Raw genomic sequence first — 22882 nt, 5'->3', positions numbered from 1 at the left:
GGATGAGATGTTCATTTTCTCAGCTGTCATCCAACGCACCAAGAACCACCAAGACCCCCTGATTTGAACTGCGTGACTTCCAGCCACCCGCCAGCGCACACTTCTTCTTCTTCTTCTTCTTCCTCTTTTGTGACAACCAGCCATGCGCGTGTTGGTGTTTGCGGTGGCGTCGTGCCTGCTGCTTGCTGCGGGCTCGATGGCTGCCGATTATCAGCGGCACGAGTACACGACGGCTTATCAGCCCAAGCACCAGGAGTACACGACCAAGCACATGGAGTACACCACGGCTTACGAGGCGCCCAAGCAGGAGTACACCACGGCTTACGAGGCACCCAAGCAGGAGTACACCACGGCTTACGAGGCGCCCAAGCAGGAGTACACCACGGCTTACGAGGCGCCCAAGAAGGCTTACACGACCAAGCACATGGAGTACACCACGGCTTACGAGGCGCCCAAGCAGGAGTACACGACGGCTTACGAGGCACCCAAGCAGGAGTACACCACCAAGCACATGGAGTACACCACGGCTTATGAGGCACCCAAGAAGGCTTACACCACCGCCTACGTCGCACCAAAGCACCAGGAGTACACGACCAAGCACCAGGAGTACACCACGGCTTACGAGGCACCCAAGCACCAGGAGTACACCACCGCCTACGAGGCACCCAAGCAGGAGTACACCACGGCTTACGAGGCACCCAAGAAGGCTTACACCACCAAGCACATGGAGTACACCACGGCTTACGAGGCACCCAAGCAGGAGTACACGACGGCTTACGAGGCACCCAAGCAGGAGTACACCACCGCCTACGAGGCACCCAAGCAGGAGTACACCACGGCTTACGAGGCACCCAAGAAGGCTTACACCACCAAGCACATGGAGTACACCACGGCTTACGAGGCACCCAAGCAGGAGTACACGACGGCTTACGAGGCACCCAAGCAGGAGTACACCACCGCCTACGAGGCACCCAAGCAGGAGTACACCACGGCTTACGAGGCACCCAAGAAGGCTTACACCACCAAGCACCAGGAGTACACCACCGCCTACGAGGCACCCAAGTACACCACCAAGCCCGCCTACCCACGCTACACCCAGCACCAGGAGTACACCACACGCCCCGTGTACACCACGCAGCCACCCGTGTACACCACGCAGCCACCCGTGTACACGACAGAGGCCGTGTACACCACACGCCCCGTGTACACCACCAAGCCACCAGTCTACACCACCAAGCCACCCGTGTACACGACCAAGCACCAGGAGTACACGACGGCCTACGAGGCGCCCAAGAACGAGTACACGACGAAGAACGACTACGCCTACGCCGACAACAACTCTGGCGCCTCTGGCGCTGGGGATGCCGCTGCAGGCCTCTCTGCGGGCGCCATTGCCGGCATTGTGGTTGGCGCGCTGCTGCTTGTTGGCGCTGTTGTTGGTGGCGTCTTCTTCGCCAAGCACCGCGCCAACGCCTCTTCCTCCTCGTCCTCCGCCGTTGAGTCCGTCTAAGCAGCAGCAGCAATTGACAGCAGAGGCATCACCAGCAGCAGCGACAGAGGCAGTGCCGGCTGCTGCTTTGCTCTCTGTGACGACGACGACGATGACGACGACGACGACGACGACGGGATGATGACCATGCTTGCTTGCTTGCTTGTTGCACCATTTTGTTCATCTGCGTTTCTTTTCATTCACCTGTCTGTTTGACCCCCCCCCCCTCCTTCCTTGCTTTGCTGTCCTGCTGTGCCAGCCATGACGGGTTTTGTTTTTGTTTACATATATTCACCTCCCTACCGCAAAAGACCTGGATGTCTGCTTAACCCCCTGTTGTGAGGCGTTGTCTCTCTCTGTCCTGTTCTGTCCTGTGTGTGAAATGATGATGGCTGCTGGTCCTGTGTCGCTTCCTTCCCTCCTCGCACTAAAACGAATCAAGCATTTAAGTTGGCAGAGTGTTTTGAATTGTTATGTCGGAGACTTCCATTTGACTCGAGCACTGCGCTGATGAGAGCAAGCTGCATGCATGTATGCATGATACATGGACGGAGGAGCGTGTGTTCATTTCAGAAACACCACTGAAACGCATGGTCAAGAATATATTCGATGAACCGGTAACACGAAAGCGAGGGTGTGTGTGTGTGTGTGGGGGGGGGGGAATGCAGGTGGATAGACAATCAAGTTGTCTACACATTCAGACGGGCTGTGACGACAACAAGATTCCTTCGCAGCAAATCAAGTTTTGAACCTGGGAAGGTGTCAAACATGCACATACGTGCGTGAGCACAGGCAGAAGGTGGCGACAGGTTCAAGAGAGAAGAACAACAGACAGCTGACTTTGGCAAGAATTTGCTGTGACAGAGGCTGCAGCCACACAGGCAGCGAGGCAGAGACAGACAGACAGACAAACAGACACACCGCGCAGCACACACAGCCAGAGCATTTTAGCGGGCCGCGAAACGTACTCTGCGAATCATGCGCTGGGCCAGCTGCTGTGGAGGCGGCTGGTAAACGGTGTTTGTGTCTGCGGAGGAGATGAACTTTTGTCGCAACAAGTGCATGGCGTCATCGACATCTGCTTCCTTGTCAGCATCATTGTCAGCCTGTGCAGACACGCAACCATGCACATGCACAGCAGTCAGTGGAATGCACACGTATGCACACGGGGGACACACACAAGTTTGTTGACGTGCATGAGCAAGATAAACCGTTGAAAAGCAACAGCAGCAGCAGCAGCAACAGCAACAACAACAACAACAACAACAACAACTGCAACAACAACAACAACTTAAACAACAACAACGATCACAACAACAACAACGATCACAACAACAACGATCACAACAACTTAAACAACAACTTAAACAACAACAACGATCACAACAACAACAACAACAACAACAACAACAACAACAACAACAACAACAACAACCACAACAGCAACAACAGCAGCCAACTGTTCATACGTCAAACACACCAGTGCGACGCGATGGAGCTTCTCGTACACTTGGTCAAACAAGTCCGCGCCAAGTGCATGTACACACGAGCCACGAAGCTGCAGCATGAAGCAGGGAATGTAATGACGTTGTGGTGAGTGAGAGAGTGTGTGTCAGTGGATGAGGGTGAGTGCGCGTGCACGAGCTCACGATAGCACAAACACACGCTCGGTGAGGTGGTGCTGCGGCGCCGTGCACAGGTGATTGTTGCATGTAGATATGCTTGTGTGCATGGGGCATTCATTGAAGCAAAGAACGCGCGAGCTCAAAACACTCTAAACACCTGGACCAGCACACAATTTGAACCATGCAACACGAGATGAAGCGCGCGGGCTCCACCTCCAACACCACCAACACCAGCACCAGTACCAGCACGGGCACGGTGGCGATCAAGCTCACGGCTCACCTCCAAGACGTGTTTAGCGAGCGCGTCTTCGCCCCGCTGCGTCGCTGTGCTGCCCCTTGCCTGTGCTGACTCAGCACTACACGCTGTTGTTGCCGCTTGCGCTGATGACGACGCTGCTGGTTGCTGCGCCTTCCCCTTTGTTGCCTTTGTTGCAGCTCGCGTTGCTGAGGTATTCGACCCCTTGGTTGACTTGTTAGCACCAGGCTGTGAAGCGGCAGGAGCGTGTGTCGTAGCAGTTGCTGCCGTTGTGGTTGATGGAAGATCGTTTGCTGCCAGCTCAGATGTCATGGCTTTCTCCAGGTTGGACACGACAGCCTGACAGACCGTGACGGGTTGTGGGCAGTGGAAGATGACTGGACGTGAGGTATCGAAACGCACGGTTGCATCGGCAGCTGTGGATGCAGAAACGCACACGCGCACAGATGGCGGAGGCACTCGCATAACAACAGCACCACAAGCGACAACAAGCAAGAGCAGCCACAGCAGAGCAGCAGCAGCAGCAGCAACTTCACCTGCACATCATGGCGGTCCTGCTCTGCCTCTGAATCCGAGGTCGCGTCGCTTCCATCGTCTTTAGCGCGCACCCGCTCGCGTGCTGGGGCATCACGCGTTCTGGCGCTATCGTAGCATTGCATACACAATACAATACGATAAGACAAGGTACAGCACACGCATACACGCGAGCAAGCACAGACGCACACACGCAAGCAAGCATACACACACACACACACAGTCAAAGAATGGAGTTGGAGCGGTGTTAATTTCACAAACAAGGTCTGTCTCAGAGCAGCGCAGCGGATGCAATCGCTGTTGCAGTGCACGTACCGATGCTGCATTGACTTGACCTTGTCGCTCAGTTTGATTTCCTGTCATTTCGGAGTTGGTTTGAGAGATGCAGCAGGTGTATCTCGTCAGCATATACACAGATGTACACATTCAGGCACGTGCACACACGCATACACACGCAAGTACGCTGTCTCTTCACTTGACATACAGAAATGGCACTCCATGAGCAGACATGCCAAGAACTATCAGTCTTGCTCTCACACCCAGGGACACGAGTGCACAAACTTTCTCCTTTGGCAGCAAATGACGCACCACAACAATGTCCTGCTCTTTGTTGACGCGTTTTCGTCCCTCGCGCATTCGCGCACGCAGTGACTTGCGCTGCTCCTGTGAAGCGAAAAGGCCGGAGTTATAACAACGTGTGAGCACACGTACACACGAACACGCATACACACAGTCACTGTCACACACGCAGAAACCATTGAACGCACACCACCACAACGGCAACAATAACAGCAACACCAGCAGTGTGCGTATGGCAGTACCTCTCGCCTCCGCGCGCGTTCGCTCGCGTCCTGCGCTTCACCCTCCTTCACATCAGCGGGCGCCCCTGCCGACGGCAACGATGTCTTGATGGTTGTCGTGGACGTGCTTATACCATCACCATCACCATCATCAAACGCCGCTGTTGTGTCGGTCGCTGTCATTGGTGGTTGCTGGCGGAGGCCGGCGCGGCCCACGGGTCGGGCGAGAGACGCTGGTGCTGTCATGTCGTCACCATCACGATCACCGCCATTGTGATCAGCATCAGTGTCCTCGTGCTGCTGCTGGCTGGGGGATGACCCACGCTGCGCTTGTGGCTTCCTGTTGCCTGAATTGTTGTTGTTGTTGTTGTTAGAGGGCAAAGACGCAGTGTGTGATGATGATGATGATGACGGGCCTGCAGTGGTCCAACACGACAGCGCACGCGTGCGATTGTGTCTATGCAGGGGAGAAAGTGTGTGTTGGGTGTGTGTGCAGGTGTGTGTGTGTGTGTTTGTACAGGCGTCCATGTTGCATATGTGCGTGTGTTGTGTGATTTGCCCCACCTTTGCGCACGACCTGCACCTTTGATCCGGCCTGCCGTATTTGGCGAACCCGTCGCTCGTGCTCCTGTTGCGCAGAAAATAAAGTGATCACGCATGCGGTCATCTGCTTGGTGGGAGGGCATGTCCAACACGCACACACAGATACACACGCACGCACACACACATGCACAAACACACACATGCACAAGCACGCACGTACACACACATGCACGCACGCACGCACACGAACACACAAGCACAAGCACGCACGCACACACACACATGCACACACAAACCTGCAGCTTTCTCTTCTCCTCCTCACGCCGCGCCTTTGCGTCCTTGCGCATCTGCTGGCGCTTCCTGTTGAGATCGCTGTCGTGGATGATTTCCCTCGTCGTCATCGAGCGACGCGATCGACTTGTCGTTGCCGTTGACGATGATGATGATGATGATGACGACGCTGATGGTGCTGATGGCGACTGAGATGATCGTGTGGATGCGTTGGCTTTCGTCGTCGTCGATTTGAGCATGGACGGTGACGTGGACCTGCGCCCAGCACCCGTACCACCAACACTCCTCCTCGCCTTTGTCTTCTTCGCACCACTGCCAATGCCATTACCACCACTGCTGCCAACTGCGACTGTGCGCCCGAGCGTGATGCCACCGACCGATCGGCGGTCCCTCGCGTTCGTCCTCGGCCCTCTCAGCCCCGACGACGCTGCTGTTGTCCTCGTTGTTGTTGTGGTGGCTGTGGTTGTCGTGGTGGTGGAGTTGAGCTTGCGTGTCCTGCCGTTCACCGCTGCCTGTGTTCTCCCCACCTCCCCTGCGGGCGCTGATGCTGTGGACGTGACGGATCCGGTGGATGACGATGACGACGTGCGTGACCGCGTGGCTGCCGCGGCGCGCACGTGTGTCGTAGACGGCAGCAATCGCCGTGGTCGCCCACCCTTCTTCGTCACCGTCGCTGCCGCCGTTGCTGTTGGTGGTGCACTTGCAGCGCCATCCTTGTCACTGCTTGTCTTCGACACCACCATCGTCTTTCCAAAGTCTGCTCCCAGGGCGTCACCATCATCACCATCACCGCCACCTGTGCTCACCGGCTTGGTCGTTGTGCCACCATCACGATTTGCTGCTGCCTTCTTCTTGCGTCCACCAAACGCGGCTGCTAGAACACGTCGGGTTCTGCTCTTCCCACCACCACCGCGAGATGCTGCTGTTGTTGTTGTAGTTGTCGTTGGTTTTGATGATGTTGCTTGTGATGCTGTTGTGGCTGATGATGACGATGGTGCTGATGTTTTCGTTGCCGCTGTGTCGCCTGAAGGTTTGCCTGTCTTGCTGGCCGTTGCTTTGCTCTTCGTTGGTGATGTGCGTCCAGTGTCTTTCGACTGTGGAACAAGTGGCAATCGGTGGTGGATCACGAGGGAAGGCGCGCGTGGGTATGCGATCAAGCGTGCGCGTGTGTGCTGAAAGCAGTGCATGTGTGTTTGTGTGTGTGTGTGTTTTTGTGTATTTTTTTTTTTTGTGTGTGTGTGTGTGTGTGTGTGTGTGTGTTTGCTCATGGCATGGCTTGGGTAATCGCACCTGCTGCTTTGGCGCGAGGGATTGCCGCTTCTTGGGCGGTTTCCTGTGCAAACATTCAAGTGCATGGAGGCCGGCATGCGTGGGAGAAAATCAAGTGCATGCATATCAAACGTGCACGCATCAGCAGTGGAACAGAATGCAGACACACACACACACACATCCACACACCACACGCACACATACTCGCGCGCACAAGCACACATACATTTACTCGTACACACATACACACCGCTTTGGTGGTGCAATGTCAACTGAGAAGGACACCGCTGTGGGCACAGGATCCACTGCGCGGAACACGTTGTCTTGAACGGATGTTTGTTGCGTCTCCTGTTTGTTCTGTGGCATGACAATCTCGCTGCTTGTAAATGCGTTTAGCTTTCGAGGCTGCGGCATGGGGCCCTGGCCTTCCACGGATTCCACGCGATGGAGAGGCGACCGCCGCTTCTCAGATCCGCCGCGCACGCGCGCGAGCGCATTGGAGTTTGCAACCGGTGCATCGCCCGCGGTGAACGTCTGATCGTGCTGCTGCTGCTGTGGTTGTTGGTGCTGGTGGTGTGTGGGTGCTGCTGCGAGTGACGAAGCGGAAGAGTGCCGGGACCGCCGCCGCTCCAGCAGATTCTCGTAGCACCACGTCTTCACAAACTCCCGGTGCAGGATCTAGCGGGTGGTGGTGCGAGGTGGTGATGGCGGGTAGTGAGGGTGGATGGGGTGTTTGATGGTGTGATAAAGCTGAAGGAGGAGGGAGATGCATGACGAACAAAGGCGTGTACGTCAAGCACTCGCTGCGAGCACAAGCATTGATCGCCATCATCATGACGATGACCAAGACCACCACCGCGACCACCAACGCTCGACGATGGTCACCAACACTGCCACCATCGTCATCACCACGACCACCATGAGTATGTGTGTTGTGACCATCACCTCTGCGGCGGAGGGGCGGGCACTTGGGTCGTTTGCGAGGAGCGAGTTGATCAGATCATGCATTCCCTGGGAATACTGGCCCGAGATGGGCGGAAACCGACCTGTGCAGCAAATGCATTGTGGATGGCAACGACGACGACGATGATGGTGATGATGATGGTGATGATGGTGATGATGATGATGATGATGATGATGATGATGATGATGATGATGATGATGATGATGATGATACTGGTGACCATCTGCTGTCCACGACGCAATCAGCAGCGCGAACACACACACACACACACACACACACACACACACACACACAAGCGGTACCGTTCATGATTTTGAGGACGAGGGCTGGCAGACTCTTGCCGTTGAAAGGGTGGTTCAGCGTCAGCATCTCATACAAAAGACACCCAAGTGCCCATATGTCGCTCTTCTTGCCGTATGGTTTGTCCTGAGGACCAAAAAAAAAAAAAAAAACGACGTATGTGTAAGTGTGTTTGTGTGTGTGTGTTTGTGTGTGTGTGTGTTTGTGTGTGTGTTTGTATGTGCACGTGTACGTGTGTGCACGTGTGCAAGGGAGGGGAGGACAAGTTGTGAGTGTGGTCCACTGTCGGCACAAGAGCATTGCCGGCTGTGTAGAATTTGCCACCTTCGGACAGGCAGCCAACCTGACATACAGCCTGCAAGACATCTAGAGAACAGAGGAATGACAGAGACGTGCCGGGTGGTGAGCAAAAGCACCTCGCACAGCTCCGGGGAGAGGTTGTAGGGCGTTCCCACGAGCGTGTTGGCAAATTGCGTGTTGTTGGAGAGCACTTTTGCAATGCCAAAGTCCCCCAGTTTGACAATGCCTGTGCACGTGCAATGTCAGTGGGTACAATGAGTAGCTGCGGGGGAGCGATAACGGTGCGTTCCCACAGGTGCACGAGTAGAGACGAAGACAGACAGAGAGACAGAGAGATGTACAGAGGCAGAGACAGACAGACAGACAGAGAGATACACAGAGGCATAGACAGACAGACAGACAGACAGACACACACACACACAGACGCACACATGCCCATACACACACACAGAGAGACACACGCCCACACACGCACGCACCGTTGCGCATGATGAAGACGTTTTGCGATTTGATGTCGCGATGCATCAGGTTGACAGAATGGCAATAGCTCAGTGCCGACGTGACTTGCACAAACCTGGCAGCAATTGCACGTGTGCATGTGTGAGCTTGGGGCGTGCATGGCATGCTCCAGTACCAGCAGTTGAGAGAACCGCCGACACTGACAGTGGAAGTTAATGTGTGGCGGCAGTACACGATGCAATACATACCAGTTCATCACGTTTGACTCCTCAAACAACGCGCTCTTGGCGCGCTGCAATGCATGGCATGCATGTGCGTGCAAGTATGTGTTCGCGAGATGAATGTGTGCACATAGCCAGGTGTGAGTGTGTGAGAGGGAGAGTGAGTGTGTGAGTCAGTGAGTCAGTGGGTGAGTATGTGTGTGTGTGTGTGGTTGCCATGAGTGCAGCTCAATCAACGCTTGCACGCGCGCACCTGCGCATCGATGGCCTGGCACAGATCACCGTTCTCTGCGTACTCCATCACGATGTGCAGATATCCACCCTGAATGAAGCTGTCATTCGCCATGGAAAAGAGGCAGTCAAGCCAGACATCGTTAGGTGTGTTGGAAGGAGGCCGAGGGCATCAGTGCAGGGAAAGGCGCTTGCTCACTGATGGCAGTACTTTGCATACCATGGATCGAGCAGCTTGACGATGTTGGGGTGGTTGAGAGACAGCATCACGCTGGCCTCGAACTTGGCCTCTTCGCGTTCCTTCGCCGACATTGTGTCAATCTGTGAGGAAGTACATACACGAAAGGTGATGAGCGGCTGGTACATGGTCGCTGGCATGTCATGGTTAGGGTGGGGACATCGCGGGCGATGTATGTGCGTCTCAAGGGCACCTTGATTTGTTTGATGACGCGATATGCACCATTGTCCTTCCGCTGCACCAGAACACAGCTGCATGATGTATGTGTGGGTGTGAGTGAGTGAGAAAGGGAGAGAGAGAGTGTGTGTGCATGCGTGTGCGTGTGTGTGTGTGCATGAAGAGCGTGCATGACTGTGCTTCTGTGCTTCTGCGTGTGTGTGTGAGCGAAGAGACGGTGTGATCACGCCAGTCTATCTTTCTCACCTTCCATAGGAGCCACTCCCAATGTTCTTCACGCGGGTGTACACCTCCATCGCGCTTCAGTCTGCGATGGATGAAGGTCAAGGCCTGGGCGTGCACTCTGATTGTGGATGCAGCAGGTGTTGCTTTCGTTGCCAAACACAACACAACAACAGCCAAATCCGTTTTTTTGTCACTGCAGACGCGACTGAATTCAGGGTGTGTGTGTTGTGTGTGTGTGTGTGTGTGTGTGTGTGTGTGTGTGTGTGTGTGTGTGTGTGTGTGTGTGTGTGTGTGTGTGTGTGTGTGTGTGGTTGTTGTTGTTGTTGTTGTTGTTGTTGTTGTTGTTGTTGTTGTTGTTGTTGTTGTTGTTGTTGTTGTTGTTGTTGTTGTTGTTGATGATGTTGTTGTACAAACACGCTCTCATCCCCCTTTCTCCTTGCTCTGCGACTGCCACTCCAATTTAATTCTCCTCTTGTATTCTCTACCCACACGCACACGCACATGCACATGCACACGCGCATGTGTGGTGTCTGTTAAGCTTGTTGAACCTTGCGTGCCTTGAGCCGCATGTTGGCGAGGGACGTTGGGAAGACCACGTCCTCTTCCTCATCGTCGTCATCATCGCCAGCACCAGCATCGCTGTCGTCGAGGTTCGCGTGCAGGTGCGAGCGGCGGTCACCAAGCCCCTGCAGCACGCTTGTTGGCGCCGCCAGCGCTGCCCGGCGATACACGATGCTTGACCCGTGCCGTATTCTGCGGCGGTACACCTGTACACACACACACAAGTGCATGCGAGTGAGTGTGTGGGCGGGGAGTGTGGGTGAGTGAGGGGGTGGGGGCAGTGCACGTGCTGCCCTTTGTGCGGGCGTGGAGCACACATGACACAGACACACACAGACACAGGCACACACAGACACACACAGACACACACATACATACACACACACATACATACACACACACACACACACACACACACACACAAACTTACACACACACACACGTGTGGGTGAGGGCATGTCTGCAACGTACCCAGACGATGATTATCATGACAATGACGCATGCGGTAATGACAGCAGCAATGCCACCAGGGCTCAGCACTTTGCTGGCAAGGGCTACAGTGTTGGTGTTGGTGGTGATGTGGCAAGAGGGTGAATGCGTGGTGGCGCAGGAAAGGTGTGCAGTTACGTGCGGGGGTGTTAGTCGTCAAGTCATCAAGATGAGCATACAACTCCATACAGTTCAAGAACACATGCCTGTTTACACACACACACACACACACACACACACACACACATACACACATACACACACACATGGTGTGTGCTACACACTTGGCACGCTGCAGTCTGGATGCCAGTTGCTGGGAACAAGCTTCTCCGTTGCAGCAACAAACGTCTGTGATGTTCACAATGCGATGTGATGTGATGTGAGGTGACAGTCAGGAATGGGTGCTGCGGTGAATTCAGGCTCAGGCTCAAAGAGAGGGAGCGGTGGTGGCAGCAAGCAGACGAAGAGGACATTTGGTTTCATGCACCGCAGCAAGAGCGTCCTGACAGAAACACGACGCATTGCTGTGCGCGGCAAGCGTGCTCACGTCGAATGGGCAAGGCTTGTCCTTGGGGCAGCCTGGGATGACAAGGCGGATTCCAGTGTCTGCGTTGTCCTCTGGCCGCATCTTGTACAGCACGTCCACCTCGTACTTGCCCTCGCCCGCACTGTACAACTCCATGCGGATGGAGGCAGCGTACGGCGGCGACAGCCTTCAAGGGCCGCGGGAGGGGACGGAGCGCGTGCATGTATGGGTGCATGGATGTATGTGTGTGTGTGTGTGTGTGTGTGTGTGCATACGTTGAGCGTGTGTTATTGTGCGCGTGAGAGAGAGAGAGTGTGTGTGTGTGTTGAGTGTGAGTGTGTGTGTGAGTGTTGTGTGTGAATGTTGCGTGTTGTGTTCAGTGTGTATGTGTTAGTGTTGTGTGCGAGTGTTTTGTGTGTGTGTGTGGGGGAGTGTTGTGGAGTGTGCCAGTGAACATCACGACTCCACACGCGTGACCGCACTTTGGGTGGGAGACGTTGAGTGCTTGCAGGAAGGCGGCCACCGTCGTGTCGTGCGCGGAATACAACAGCGCCTGCACAGATAACAAAACAGAGGGGGGAGGGGGAATGAATTGTGATATGGGTTGAGTGTCCGTTATGGTGGGGAGGGTGACTTGTTCGTGTGAGGGTGCGTGTGCCTTGTTTACGTTCATGCGTGCGTGTGCGGTGTACGAAGGGATGTGCTCGCTGCGAGCAGTCTGCTTCTGGACGCACACACACACACACACACACACACACACACACACACACACACACACACACACACCTTGTATTTGGATGACCCATCAATGGTGTCTTGCATCTCATTCCGCATTTCCTTCAGCAGCAAACCTGCAGCAAATTGCAGTGCAATATGGTTGGCGGCGCGCGCGTCAGCAAGCGAGTGCTATTGTGCGGCTGCTCCTCATTGTATTTGCGTGTTGTTGTTGTTGTTGTTGTTGTTGTTGTTGTTGTTGTTGTTGTTGTTGTTGTTGTTGTTGTTGTTGTTGTTGTTGTTGTTGTTGTTGTTGTTGTTGTTGTTGTTGTTGTTGTTGTTCATCTGTATACACCGCTTGCTGCACGCCTTCCAGCCTGCACACTCACCGTCACCGATCACTACCCACCAGCCATCAACACCAATCACCCACTACAATGGCACCGCTGTCGCGTTCTCACCGCCGCTGAGACGGGCTCGCTCCTCTCCCGTGAATGCGATGAACATATCCCAGTTCTCCAGTCGCTGCACACGTGTGCGTGCGTGTGTGTGAATGTGTGTGTGTGTGTGTGTGCGTGTATACATGTGTGTGTGTGTCGTATCGAGGAAGTGAAAAAGTCACGTCACGTCACAGCAAAACAAGAACAAACCACGCAAGCGGTATTGCAGCACACCGCACCCACATCAGTTGTGGTTGTTCGTGGATACCTGCAGGTAGTCCTGGAGGATGCCATCGCAGCCATCCGACACATACACGTGCGCGCCCACGGTCAAGTTGTGGTGCAGACGGCACAGGTTCGTGTCCGAGATCTGAGACAGTGCACGGACGTACGGAACAGCGAGAGAATAAGTGTGTGTGTATATGTGTGTATGTGTGTATGTGTGTATGTGTGTATGTGTGTATATGTGTATGTGTGTGCGCGCGTGTGAGGTGTGGATGTGTGTGTGGGTATGTGTATATGTAAGTAACGCAAAGTAGTGTGAGAGTGTAAAGCGAGACGCGACACATGAAAAAGCAAGGCGAGCACGATGCGAAAGCAATGCAAAACCAAAGGCAAACAGTAGCATCAGCAACCAGAGTGAGATGCACGACAAGCATAAGAACAGCAGTGTTAATGTGGTGTTGTGGTGGCCAGCGTACCGTCCACACATTCCGTGGAGAGAGCGGCGTGGGTGCACCGACGAGCGTCGTCAAGTGCTCCAGCACATCTCCATACGTGCACGTGCCAGAGACGCTGCGTGCGCGTGTGTTTGTGTGTGTGTGTGTATGAGTGAGTGTGTGTGAGTGAGTGTGTGTGTGTGTGTGTATGTGTGTGTGAAGTGGGAAACAAGGGCAGGCGCGTGATGCAACTGGCTAGAAGTATGTATGTATGTATATCAACGCGACGGCACACACACACACACACACAAAAGTTACTGGGCCCACTCACGTGACGTTACAGGAGGGATCAGGCTGTGGCTTGGGTTGTGGCGGCGCTGGTGTGTCCTTCTTCAGCTTGTTCAAGTTCTGACACAATGAGGAGCACAGTTGAGGACGGAGCGCGTGAGCTGCGCAACACATCTAGCTACGAGCAAGTAAAAGCAACTGCCACCAACAGATGCGCACATGGGGGCCGAGGTACACACCAAGACAGACAGACAGACAGACAGACAGACAGACAGACAGACAGACAGACAGACAGGTAGAAAGGAAGACAGACAGACAGGTAGCAAGGTAGAAAGACACACACACGAACACATGAACACAAACACACACACACACACGTGTGTGCACGAGACCTTGCAGAGGGCGTCGGGAACGGGCTCGGCGGCCTTATCAGCAAAGACTGGATCCAGCTCTCTATACAGGTACTGGAGGTGCTCACAGTGGTCCCGACTGGAGCCAAGCAGCAGGTTGTCGTCCTCCACGGGCACGGTGTGGATGGGGAATGTGCGGCAGAGGCACGTTGGGGACGCGTTGGTGGTGTCTTCGTCGCAGAACCACCCGCTCATCAGCGCCTGCGCAGACTCAAGCGTTCGCTCGTAATCCGTGCTTCGCACGCGTACCTGCCAGTGTAATGCCAGTGTACATTGGCGCACATCAAATGTTAGCGGCATAGAATAAACGGTTGGCGTGGTTCGCTAGAGATAGAGACCAAAGGTGCAACGCGCATTGAGACACACACACACACACACACACACACACACACACACACACACACACACACACACACACACACACACACACACACACACCCTCACTCACTCACAGACACACAAACGCACGGTTGATGGATGATAGGTGCTAATGGCGTCTTTGTAGTGCTGTTGAAAGAAGCGACCGAGGTGAAAATGCATCTCCCGCCCACGCTGGGTCAACTGTCCCAGACCCATGGGCCAGTCTGTGCTCTCTGTGTCCTCATACAGTGGAATGGAAGCAATCTGCGACCTATCGCCGTGCCTGAAGAGCTGGCATTGTAGCGCAGACCATTCCACAATGTAAAAACGCAACTACCACAGCAATGACAGCAGCATGTTCACGCTCACGCTCTTGTTCACGTTCACGTTCACACTCACGCACTGGCACGTTTATCCCTTCTCCTTCCCCTCCCCCTCCCGTACACGCACCCACATGCCACCTCTCACGCCTTACCACTTGTGTCAACAGCAGCGTGCGCTCATCCCCAGCAGCAGCGGCCCCTGCTGTCGCTGTCGCAACAGGTGCTGACAGCAGCACCACCAGCCAACACAACATCATCTGCATCGTCATCGTCATCGTCCTCCACCACTGCCGTCTGTTTTTGGCACTGTCGTTCCGAAAAATATGCGCATCTCCCACCAGTTTTCCATTTCCCAGTTCTTGTGGCTGGTTCGCCTTTTGGTCGCTCGCGCGAACTTGTGTTGGTGTTGTTGTTGTTGTTGCATGGAGAGTGGGTGAGAGTGTGCTTTCCTCTCCTTCCGTCCCCTCATCTCTGCGTGTGTCCCTCTTTCCACCCCCTTGCCTCTCCTCTGGTGTCTCTTCTACTCCTCCTTCCTCTTCGCTTGCTGCTTCCTTGCTTGCTCTCCTTGCTTGCTTGTCTGCAAGCCGGCGTCTCTGGAGACAGCACCCGCAACACACGCGCAGACAAGAACGGCGACACGGACGTCCACGTGCAGTCGCAACCCCTACACGTCGTGGCACATTCTCAACCATCACCATGACGACGCAGTCCGACGTCTTCTTGTATGGCCGCTCAATCGGCACAAACATCAGCGTGCAAACGCAGAGCGGAAGCGTGTACCGAGGCATCCTGAGCAGCGTTGACCCGAAGAGTGGCGACCTGTACCTGCGCATGGCATACCTCGTCAACGACAAGAGCGGTACGTGTGCGTGCGTGTGTGTGCGTGTGTGTGCGTGTGATACGCGCAGTGCATGTGTAGTTGCTGTAATGCTCGGTTTCGCGTTTCGCGTTCTTTCTCTCTGTTCCTGGCCTCTTCTCCTTTCCTCTGCCCCTTCTCCCGTCTTTTCGTGTCTTTCCGTTCTGTGGGGTCTGCAATGATGAGTCACAACATCCTTTCGCTTCGAGCCACTGCCGGCACCATGCAGCTGCACGCCGCGTTCGCGCGAGTGTGTTGTCTGCATGTGTGCATGGACGAGTGTCGTTGAAGACAATTGTGGGGCCGGGGCAACATTGGCCGTAACGCGGCAGTGTTGACCCCGGCTGAGCGGCCTCCCCCCCCCCATTGTGTTGCTTGTGTCGCATTCGTGTGCGTGTGTGCGTGCGTGTGTGCGTGTGAGCGAGTGAGTGTGCGTGTATGTGTTGTTGTGTTGTGTTGTGTTGTGTTGTGTTGTGTGTTGTTGACACAGCGTCTGTCACACGCCTCACTCACCGCCGCCTGGTTTTGCTTTCGTTGTTGTTGCTTGCAGGTCCCAAACCATTTGACTTTCCTGAGCCCGTGCCAAATCAGGAGACGTGCATCCAGCAGCTCTGCATCGAAGTGTGTGTGTGTGTGTGTGTGTGTGTGTGTGTGTGTGTGTGGCTGTGTGTGTATGAGCGTGTGTGTGTGCGTGTGTGCGTGATTGTGCGAACACACGCTGCGCGTCAACCGCCGTCTCACGCACTGACACGTGTCCACTTGCGCGTGCCGTGCCTGTGCTGCATGTCAGTGGAAGAAGATTGGCCAGGTGCATCTGCCGCAGGTCGACATATCCGTTGCACAGAATCCCGCGCGAATGGCAACCGCAGACACAGGATTGGACGAGTTTACCGACGCCGGCATCTCAAAGACCGCCCCCTCCAACCAGCCCCGCAAGTTCACGGTCAGTGCCTCCTGTAGGCTCACGCATGCATGCACGCGTGTGTGTGTGCATTGGGTGGAGTATGTTTGCATTTGTGTGCGTGCATGTGCTCATTCACACCCCGCTATCACCACCACACTGCCTTTTCCGTGCCACTGCTTGGTTCTCTGTAGCGGTGGGTTGCCTCTGGCGAAGACGACACGCTGGACACTCTGGAGGGATCATCGTCGGCAGGGGTGCGTCGACACCGCAATCGTGTGTGTGTGTGTGTGTGTGTGTGTGTGTGTGTGTGTGTGTGTGTGTGTGTGTGTGTGTGTGTGTGTGTGTGTGTGTGTGTGTGTGTGTGTGCTCACACGGTGAATTTTTTTTGCGTGTGTTATTGTGTCTGAACGTGTGTATGTATGGACTTGCATCAGGGCTGGTCAGCAGAGGACATGCTGCGTACGAACAAGGAGAAGTTTGGCATTGACGTGTCCTTTGACGAATCCCAATACACGTCAGTGTGTATGAGTGTGGGATGGTTGATGTGATTGTTATTGGTGTGGCTACCGTGCCTGTGTGTGTTTTTAAATGCGAATACATGTGTACATGCTCGTGCAACTTTCCTTGAAGCCCTCGTGCTTCATTCCTCACGTCACCACCACCATCATCACCACCACTATCACCACCACTATCATCACCATTGTCACCACCGCCAGGACGATGCTTGACGAGAGCAAGCTGTCAAAGGCCGACATTGCCGCCGCCAACTCCCTCGCCCGCCAAATCACCGGAGGTGGGCCCTCGTGTGTGTGTGTGTGCATGTGTGCATGCGTGTGTGCGTGTGTGCATGGATATGTGTGTGCGTACAAATTTGGGGTGGAGGGCGCACGGGCGCATGCATTTGCGGTGCATCACGTTGAGTGCTGCTGGTTCGTGTTTGTGTCCTCATCGCATATCTGGTGCGGGTGCAACTGCAACTCTGCGTGTGTGTTCAGGGAAAGGAAAGAAGAGCGGGCGCACAATGGCCGACATCAACCGCTCAGACGACGTCAGTGCTGGCGCGTCTTGTGCGTGTGCACGCGTGTGTGCATGTTCGAATGGATGTGTGTGCGTGTGTGCGAGTGTGTTACAGAGAGATGGTGTGTGGGTGTGTGTGTGGGTGTGGGTGTGCACGTGCTTGCTCATTGTTACTTTTTCGTCATTCTCTTCACGGCCTCACCGCCGCGCCTCATGCGTTGCTGACTTGCAGGACAAGTACAGCGCCGTCACACGCGACGATCAGCAGCAGCAGCAGCAGCAGCAGGCATCCGCGCCTGATAAAGCTGTACGCTGCTTTGATCATCTGTTGCTGTGTGCAGTGGCTTTTGTTTGCCGTGCACAGTGGTGTACGGTGTATACGGCGTGTAGAGTTTGGTTTCCCCCATGTACTGTGACTCCTTGTCAATTTCTCGCGGCTTCAATGCACTCACAGCCATCTCCCATGCCGTGCGTTGCATGTCACCATCACTGTCACCATCATTGCAGGTACGACAGCAGGAGAAGAAGCAGTTTGCGGAATTCTCAAAGTCCATCCAATTTGGTTCGTGGCGCAGAGTTGGGGCAGGGTGCAAGATGGCTGTTGCTGTAGTGGTGCAGTACTTTCTGAAACCGGAAGCACGTTGTCTTCAAGTGTTACAGCCATTTGCACACACCCATCTGCACACATCACCTTCACACACAAACACACATACACACACACACTCACACGCATGCCATGCAGGTGTTGCTGGAGCAACAGCAAGCGGTGGCAACGGTGCACACGCGCAGGAGACGGGCGGTAATGCTGCAGCGGAGACGACGAAGAAGGGCGAGGAGGTCACGACAACGGGGGCACCCGCATCACAGCCGACGCAACCAGCAGCCACCACACAAGCAGGAACGACGCCAGCAGCGGCAGTGACCACAGCCACAACCACGGCGACCAGTGGGGAAGACAAGAAGGAGGAGACAGGGGGAGAACAAGGTCAGCAGAAGGAAGCAGCACCAACGGCAGCAGACACGAAAGCAGCCCCACCACCAAAGCCCGTGCTGGACCCAAACGCAGAGGAATTTGTGAGTCGCCCTCCTGTTTGTGTGCACATGTAGGTGTGCACATGTGGGTGTGGGTGGGTGTGCACATGTGGGTGTTCCATACGTGTTCACGCGTCAGAGTTTTGTCTGATAATCCTGCTCTCACACCGTTTCGGCTTCTCGTGCACACAATCCTGTCCCCCGCTACCCAGATCCCATCATACATTCCGCCGCAACAGCAGCAGCAGCAGCAGCCGGCCGCGCCTGCAGGCATGCACATGCCACCCACGAGCATGGGCATGTTTCAGCAGCCACGCCCACAGCAGCAGTTCCCACAGCAGCAACAGCAGCAGCCGCAGTACATACCGACACAGCCAGGCATGATGATGATGCCAATGCAACCCTACACGTCCACGCCGTACACCATGCAGCAGCCCATGCAGCAGCCCATGCAGCAGCCGCAGCAGATGTACCAGCCGCACGTCTCGCAGGGCCCACCAACGCCGGTGGCGTCACAGGCGTTTATGAGCATGGGCCAGCCCGGCGGGTACGGCTATGGCGGGTATTCCCCTGCACAGCGCATGCCAGGCCCAGGTCAAGGAATGCCGCACCAGCACCACGCGCAGGCCAGGTGAGGAATAGAGAAGAAGGTGCCCTGCGGGGAGGGGGGGGGGGCGGGGCGAATGTAAACGTGAGAAGAGTTTGTGAACGGTTGTGCGTGTGTGTGGGTGCGAGCAGTTGTGAACGGTTGTGAACGGTTGTGCATGTGTTGCTTCTGTCTGTCTGTCTGTCTGTCTGTCTGTCTGTCTGTCTGTCTGTCTGTCTGTCTGTCTGTCTCTTTCGCTCACCCACTCACTCGCTCGCTCACCCACTCGTGTCACATTCAACACCGACCAACCGCGTCAGGCCATACATGCAACACATGCCATTTAACCGACAGGTACGTGCCTGCGCGCATGTGTTTGCGTTATCTTGCCGACATGTTCATGCGTGTTTTGCGTCCTGCTGTGCGCTTACTCGCTGACCAGCTCACTGACACACGCACACGCACACGCACACGCACACACACACACACATACACACACACATACACACACATACACACACACACATACCTGCACCCGCCCACCACCGATCCACTACCGATCCATCACCAAATGATAGCACTAAGAAGACAAACAGATGAAGACGAGCAGGAGCGTTGTCTGGCGCGATGACACATTGGATCGTTCGTTTGCTGCCGACTGCCTTTTCTGAACTCATCTCAACTCATCGTACGGCATGGCATGATGTGGCGTGACTTTCAAGGAAAATTGAGCGATGCAAAAACACACACACACGCACATATGCACATCATATTACAGCAGTGCGCACGTGCTTGCACCATGAAACAGTCATGTTGAGTACGTGTGTCGGGTGGAAACTCATCAATAAAGCAAGCAAGAAGGAAGGGAGCAAGGCATGGGAACCAGGTGTATGGTCCACAGTGCGTTACACGTGGTAAACGTGAGTGCTTGCACACACACACACACACACACACACACACACACACACACACACACACACACACACACACACACACACACAACGCAAAACCAGGGGGCACAGACATGACAAAATGCATTTACATAGGACGCCACCTCAATCAATCAATCTCGCTCGCACAACACACACAACGCTCGTCGTCACTGCTGGTGCTGGGTCGCACCTTCCTGCGTGTGTGTGTGTGTGTGTGTTCGACACCGCGACGACCGACGTCACCTTCTCTAGCCACGACAAACACCCCCTCCCCTTCTCAAACCACAGCACCCCTTCACTGTTCCTCCCTTGGTTGTCCTTGATTATCTCTCTTCCTCTTCAGCGCCCCCCAGTACGTCGTTGGAACCCCTGGGCGCGTCGTTCATTGCTTCATGGGTCGGCACGCTCTGGACTCGTTTGGCGTCTGCTGGCAATGATGGAGGCCGGGGCAGGTCGCGTTCGCGATGACAGCCCTTCCCAAGCGGAGGCAGTGGCGGAGGGGCAGCACCAGAGGCAGGAGCGTCGCAGGCGCCGCCGTCGCCGACGTGCCAGTTACCACCGCACTGCGTCCTCAAACTTGCACCAGCGTGGGCTTCGTGCCTACCGTGTTTCAATCTACAGCCGGAACCTCATCGCTTCGCTGGCCCGCGTCATTCGCGGTGATGGCGAGCACGCCGTTGGTGCGTTTCAGAGAGTGTGTTGGGGGTTGGGGGAGGGGGTTAGAGAGAGAGAGAGAGAGAGAGAGAGAGAGAGAGAGAGAGAGAGAGAGAGAGAGAGAGAGTGTGTGTGTGTGTGTGTGTGTGTGTGTGTGTGTGTGTGTGTGTGTTGGGGATTAGAGAGAGTGTGTGTGTGGGGTGTGTGTGCGAGTTCGTGTGCGCGCGAGTTTGTGAGTGCATGCAAGTGAGCAAGTGAACCCTCGGGTGTGAAAGCCTTGCCTAGAACCCCACTGACCGATCATCTCTTCTGTTGCTGCTGTCGCTCCTTGTGTGCAGGGCACTTTCTTGCTTATCATTGCTTGCGAGCCTTGCTGTATTCGTTCAGCTTTTGCGTGTACGTGGCAGCGCAAATCCACGATGAAGAATCCACCAACACAGAAGTCTTTGTACGTTGCGGTGGTGTGCATACATAAGTGTGCGTGCGCGTGTCTATGCATGCGCATCTCTGTGTGTGAGTGTGTGAGCGTGCGTGCGTATGGCTTGGCAGTGCACCTGTTCACTTGCTTGTCCTGTGTTCATGTTTCTGACCGCGACGCGACTGCAGCGCATGGAGTCAGGTCCTGTGGGTGTGATCCAGGACATTGTCGTCTTTATCGCACTTGGTATGCTCTAATGTGTGTGTGTGTGTGTGTGTGTGTGTGTGTGTGTGTGTGTGTGTGTGCGTGCGTGCATGTGTGTGTGTGTGTGCATGAGTGTGTGTGGGTGTGTTTGCTTTTGAATCTGTCACTGTCTTTGCATTGCTTAGTTTATCTGCTTGTCCCCCTGCGTTTGCACATGTTCTCCTCCATCCCCTTCTGCCTGCAAATTCACCCTACTCCTACCATCGCTACCACCACGACTCGCCATCGGCCCTTGACAGTGGACACGGTGATTCGCGCTGTTGCACACGTGCACGCGCCAATCCTCACACACGTCGACTTCATCAACGTCTTCCTCACCGTCACAGTCGCCCTGAGGTAGGTGTGTGTGTATGTGTGTATGTGTATGTGTATGTGTGTGTGTGTGTGTGTGTGTGTGTGTGTGTGGAACCTCACTTGCTGCCGCTGGCTCTGTGTGCGGTGTACTTGTTGGTGTTCTCGCCTTACCTCACACAATGCGGATGCGTGCCGCAGGCTTGCCTTTGACTGGTACGATGGCAACTTCATCGTTCCAAACTTCCTACACATATGGGCACTTCGGGGCGCTGCTCTCAGTGTCACAACCGGCATTCTCCGGGTACGCGAGCATGTGTATGTGTCCGTGTTCGTGTTTCTGCATGCGTACATGTGTCTGTGTGCACATGTGCGTGCCCTTCTGTGTCATGCGTGCTTTGTGTTTACAACACTGTAATCTCTCACACCAACGTTGCACATGTGTATATGTTTGCACGTGTATGTGTGTATATGTTGGCTCGTGTATGTGTGTGTGTGTGTGTGTGTGCGAATGACAGATGTGCCAGCGGTCCAGTGACATTGTTGAGTTGACCGTCAGCATGCTCAATCTCATCCTCACGTTGTGTGAGTTACACGCGCACTCGACTGCACCGCCACTGTCACTGTTGACTTCCCATGACTGTCGTTGCTGCCGTTGATGTGTTGTTGTACATTGCGCTTGCGCTCACACCTCACTGCATCTCGTCCTCTTTGCATGTATGTGCGCGTGCGCGTGCGTGCCATGTGTTTGTTTTGGCATGTGTGTCATGCGTTTGTGTTGTTATATGTGCGTGCGTGCTATGTATTCCTGTTTGCGTGCGTGCGTGTAGTCTGCGTGGTCATCACATCCATGTGTGGGGTGGAGCACCTGGAAAAGGGGAACGAAAACAACTTCACTCTCTTCACCGCACTTTGGTTTGTCGTCGTCACCTTCTCCACCGTGGTACGTGCATGACCTGTGTGGGTGGTGTGCACGCGAGCACGCGCGTCCTACATGTGCATGTGTGTGTGTGTGCATGTGCATGTGCTTGCTTGTGTGCTTGCGTGTACTTGTTCGTGTGTGTGTTTGTGTGCGCTCACCTTCCACCTTGAATTACTAATACTCACACTCTCTCACTCTCTCACTCTCTCACTCTCTCACTCTCACTCACACACACACACACACACACACACACACACACACACACACACACACACACACACACACACACACACACACACACACACACACACACA

The 22882-nt window shown here is 54.8% G+C and overlaps 5 protein-coding genes across 5 annotated transcripts; 3 read left to right on the top strand and 2 right to left on the bottom strand.

Moving 5' to 3' along the window:
- Positions 1–196: 196 nt before the first annotated feature.
- PTSG_05718 (uncharacterized protein) lies at positions 197–1510 on the top strand (the record flags this gene model as incomplete). Its single annotated transcript, XM_004993526.1, has 1 exon — positions 197–1510. One exon carries the CDS (start codon positions 197–199, stop codon positions 1508–1510), a length of 1314 nt encoding a protein of 437 aa, XP_004993583.1.
- A 332-nt stretch (positions 1511–1842) lies between these two features.
- Positions 1843–10118, bottom strand: PTSG_05717 (NEK/NEK1 protein kinase). Its single transcript, XM_004993525.1, has 21 exons — positions 9944–10118; positions 9714–9771; positions 9503–9603; positions 9305–9383; positions 9079–9122; positions 8851–8945; positions 8488–8597; positions 8074–8197; positions 7753–7853; positions 7058–7485; positions 6829–6871; positions 5544–6632; positions 5269–5332; positions 4726–5051; positions 4493–4567; positions 4220–4260; positions 3907–4012; positions 3395–3709; positions 2970–3047; positions 2458–2595; positions 1843–2240 (listed from the first exon to the last, which is right to left on the bottom strand). Exons 1-21 carry the CDS (start codon positions 9991–9993, stop codon positions 2187–2189), a joined length of 3519 nt encoding a protein of 1172 aa, XP_004993582.1. The 5' UTR covers positions 9994–10118; the 3' UTR covers positions 1843–2186.
- A 247-nt stretch (positions 10119–10365) lies between these two features.
- PTSG_05716 (uncharacterized protein) lies at positions 10366–15001 on the bottom strand. Its single transcript, XM_004993524.1, has 13 exons — positions 14845–15001; positions 14478–14660; positions 13992–14258; positions 13643–13719; positions 13354–13447; positions 12921–13022; positions 12674–12737; positions 12285–12349; positions 11981–12051; positions 11520–11685; positions 11257–11320; positions 10955–11037; positions 10366–10689 (listed from the first exon to the last, which is right to left on the bottom strand). The coding sequence occupies exons 1-13, from the start codon at positions 14965–14967 to the stop codon at positions 10456–10458; spliced, it is 1593 nt and encodes a 530-aa protein (XP_004993581.1). The 5' UTR covers positions 14968–15001; the 3' UTR covers positions 10366–10455.
- A 46-nt stretch (positions 15002–15047) lies between these two features.
- PTSG_05715 (uncharacterized protein) lies at positions 15048–19951 on the top strand. The gene is made up of 13 exons (XM_004993523.1): positions 15048–15551; positions 16099–16169; positions 16339–16491; positions 16644–16706; positions 16887–16966; positions 17169–17245; positions 17448–17500; positions 17702–17776; positions 17977–18031; positions 18212–18543; positions 18714–19132; positions 19408–19441; positions 19666–19951. Exons 1-13 carry the CDS (start codon positions 15389–15391, stop codon positions 19669–19671), a joined length of 1581 nt encoding a protein of 526 aa, XP_004993580.1. The 5' UTR covers positions 15048–15388; the 3' UTR covers positions 19672–19951.
- Positions 19952–20455: 504 nt separating this feature from the next.
- Positions 20456–22601, top strand: PTSG_05714 (uncharacterized protein; the record flags this gene model as incomplete). Its single annotated transcript, XM_004993522.1, has 7 exons — positions 20456–20699; positions 21081–21121; positions 21280–21337; positions 21595–21691; positions 21848–21950; positions 22165–22231; positions 22477–22601. The coding sequence occupies 7 exons, from the start codon at positions 20456–20458 to the stop codon at positions 22599–22601; spliced, it is 735 nt and encodes a 244-aa protein (XP_004993579.1).
- Between the last annotated feature and the right edge of the window lie 281 nt (positions 22602–22882).

Source organism: Salpingoeca rosetta (genome assembly GCF_000188695.1).
Source record: "Salpingoeca rosetta unplaced genomic scaffold supercont1.13, whole genome shotgun sequence".
Lineage (NCBI taxonomy): Eukaryota > Choanoflagellata > Craspedida > Salpingoecidae > Salpingoeca > Salpingoeca rosetta.
Note: the sequence above shows the minus strand (reverse complement) of the source record. Positions and strands in the feature narration are given on the sequence as shown.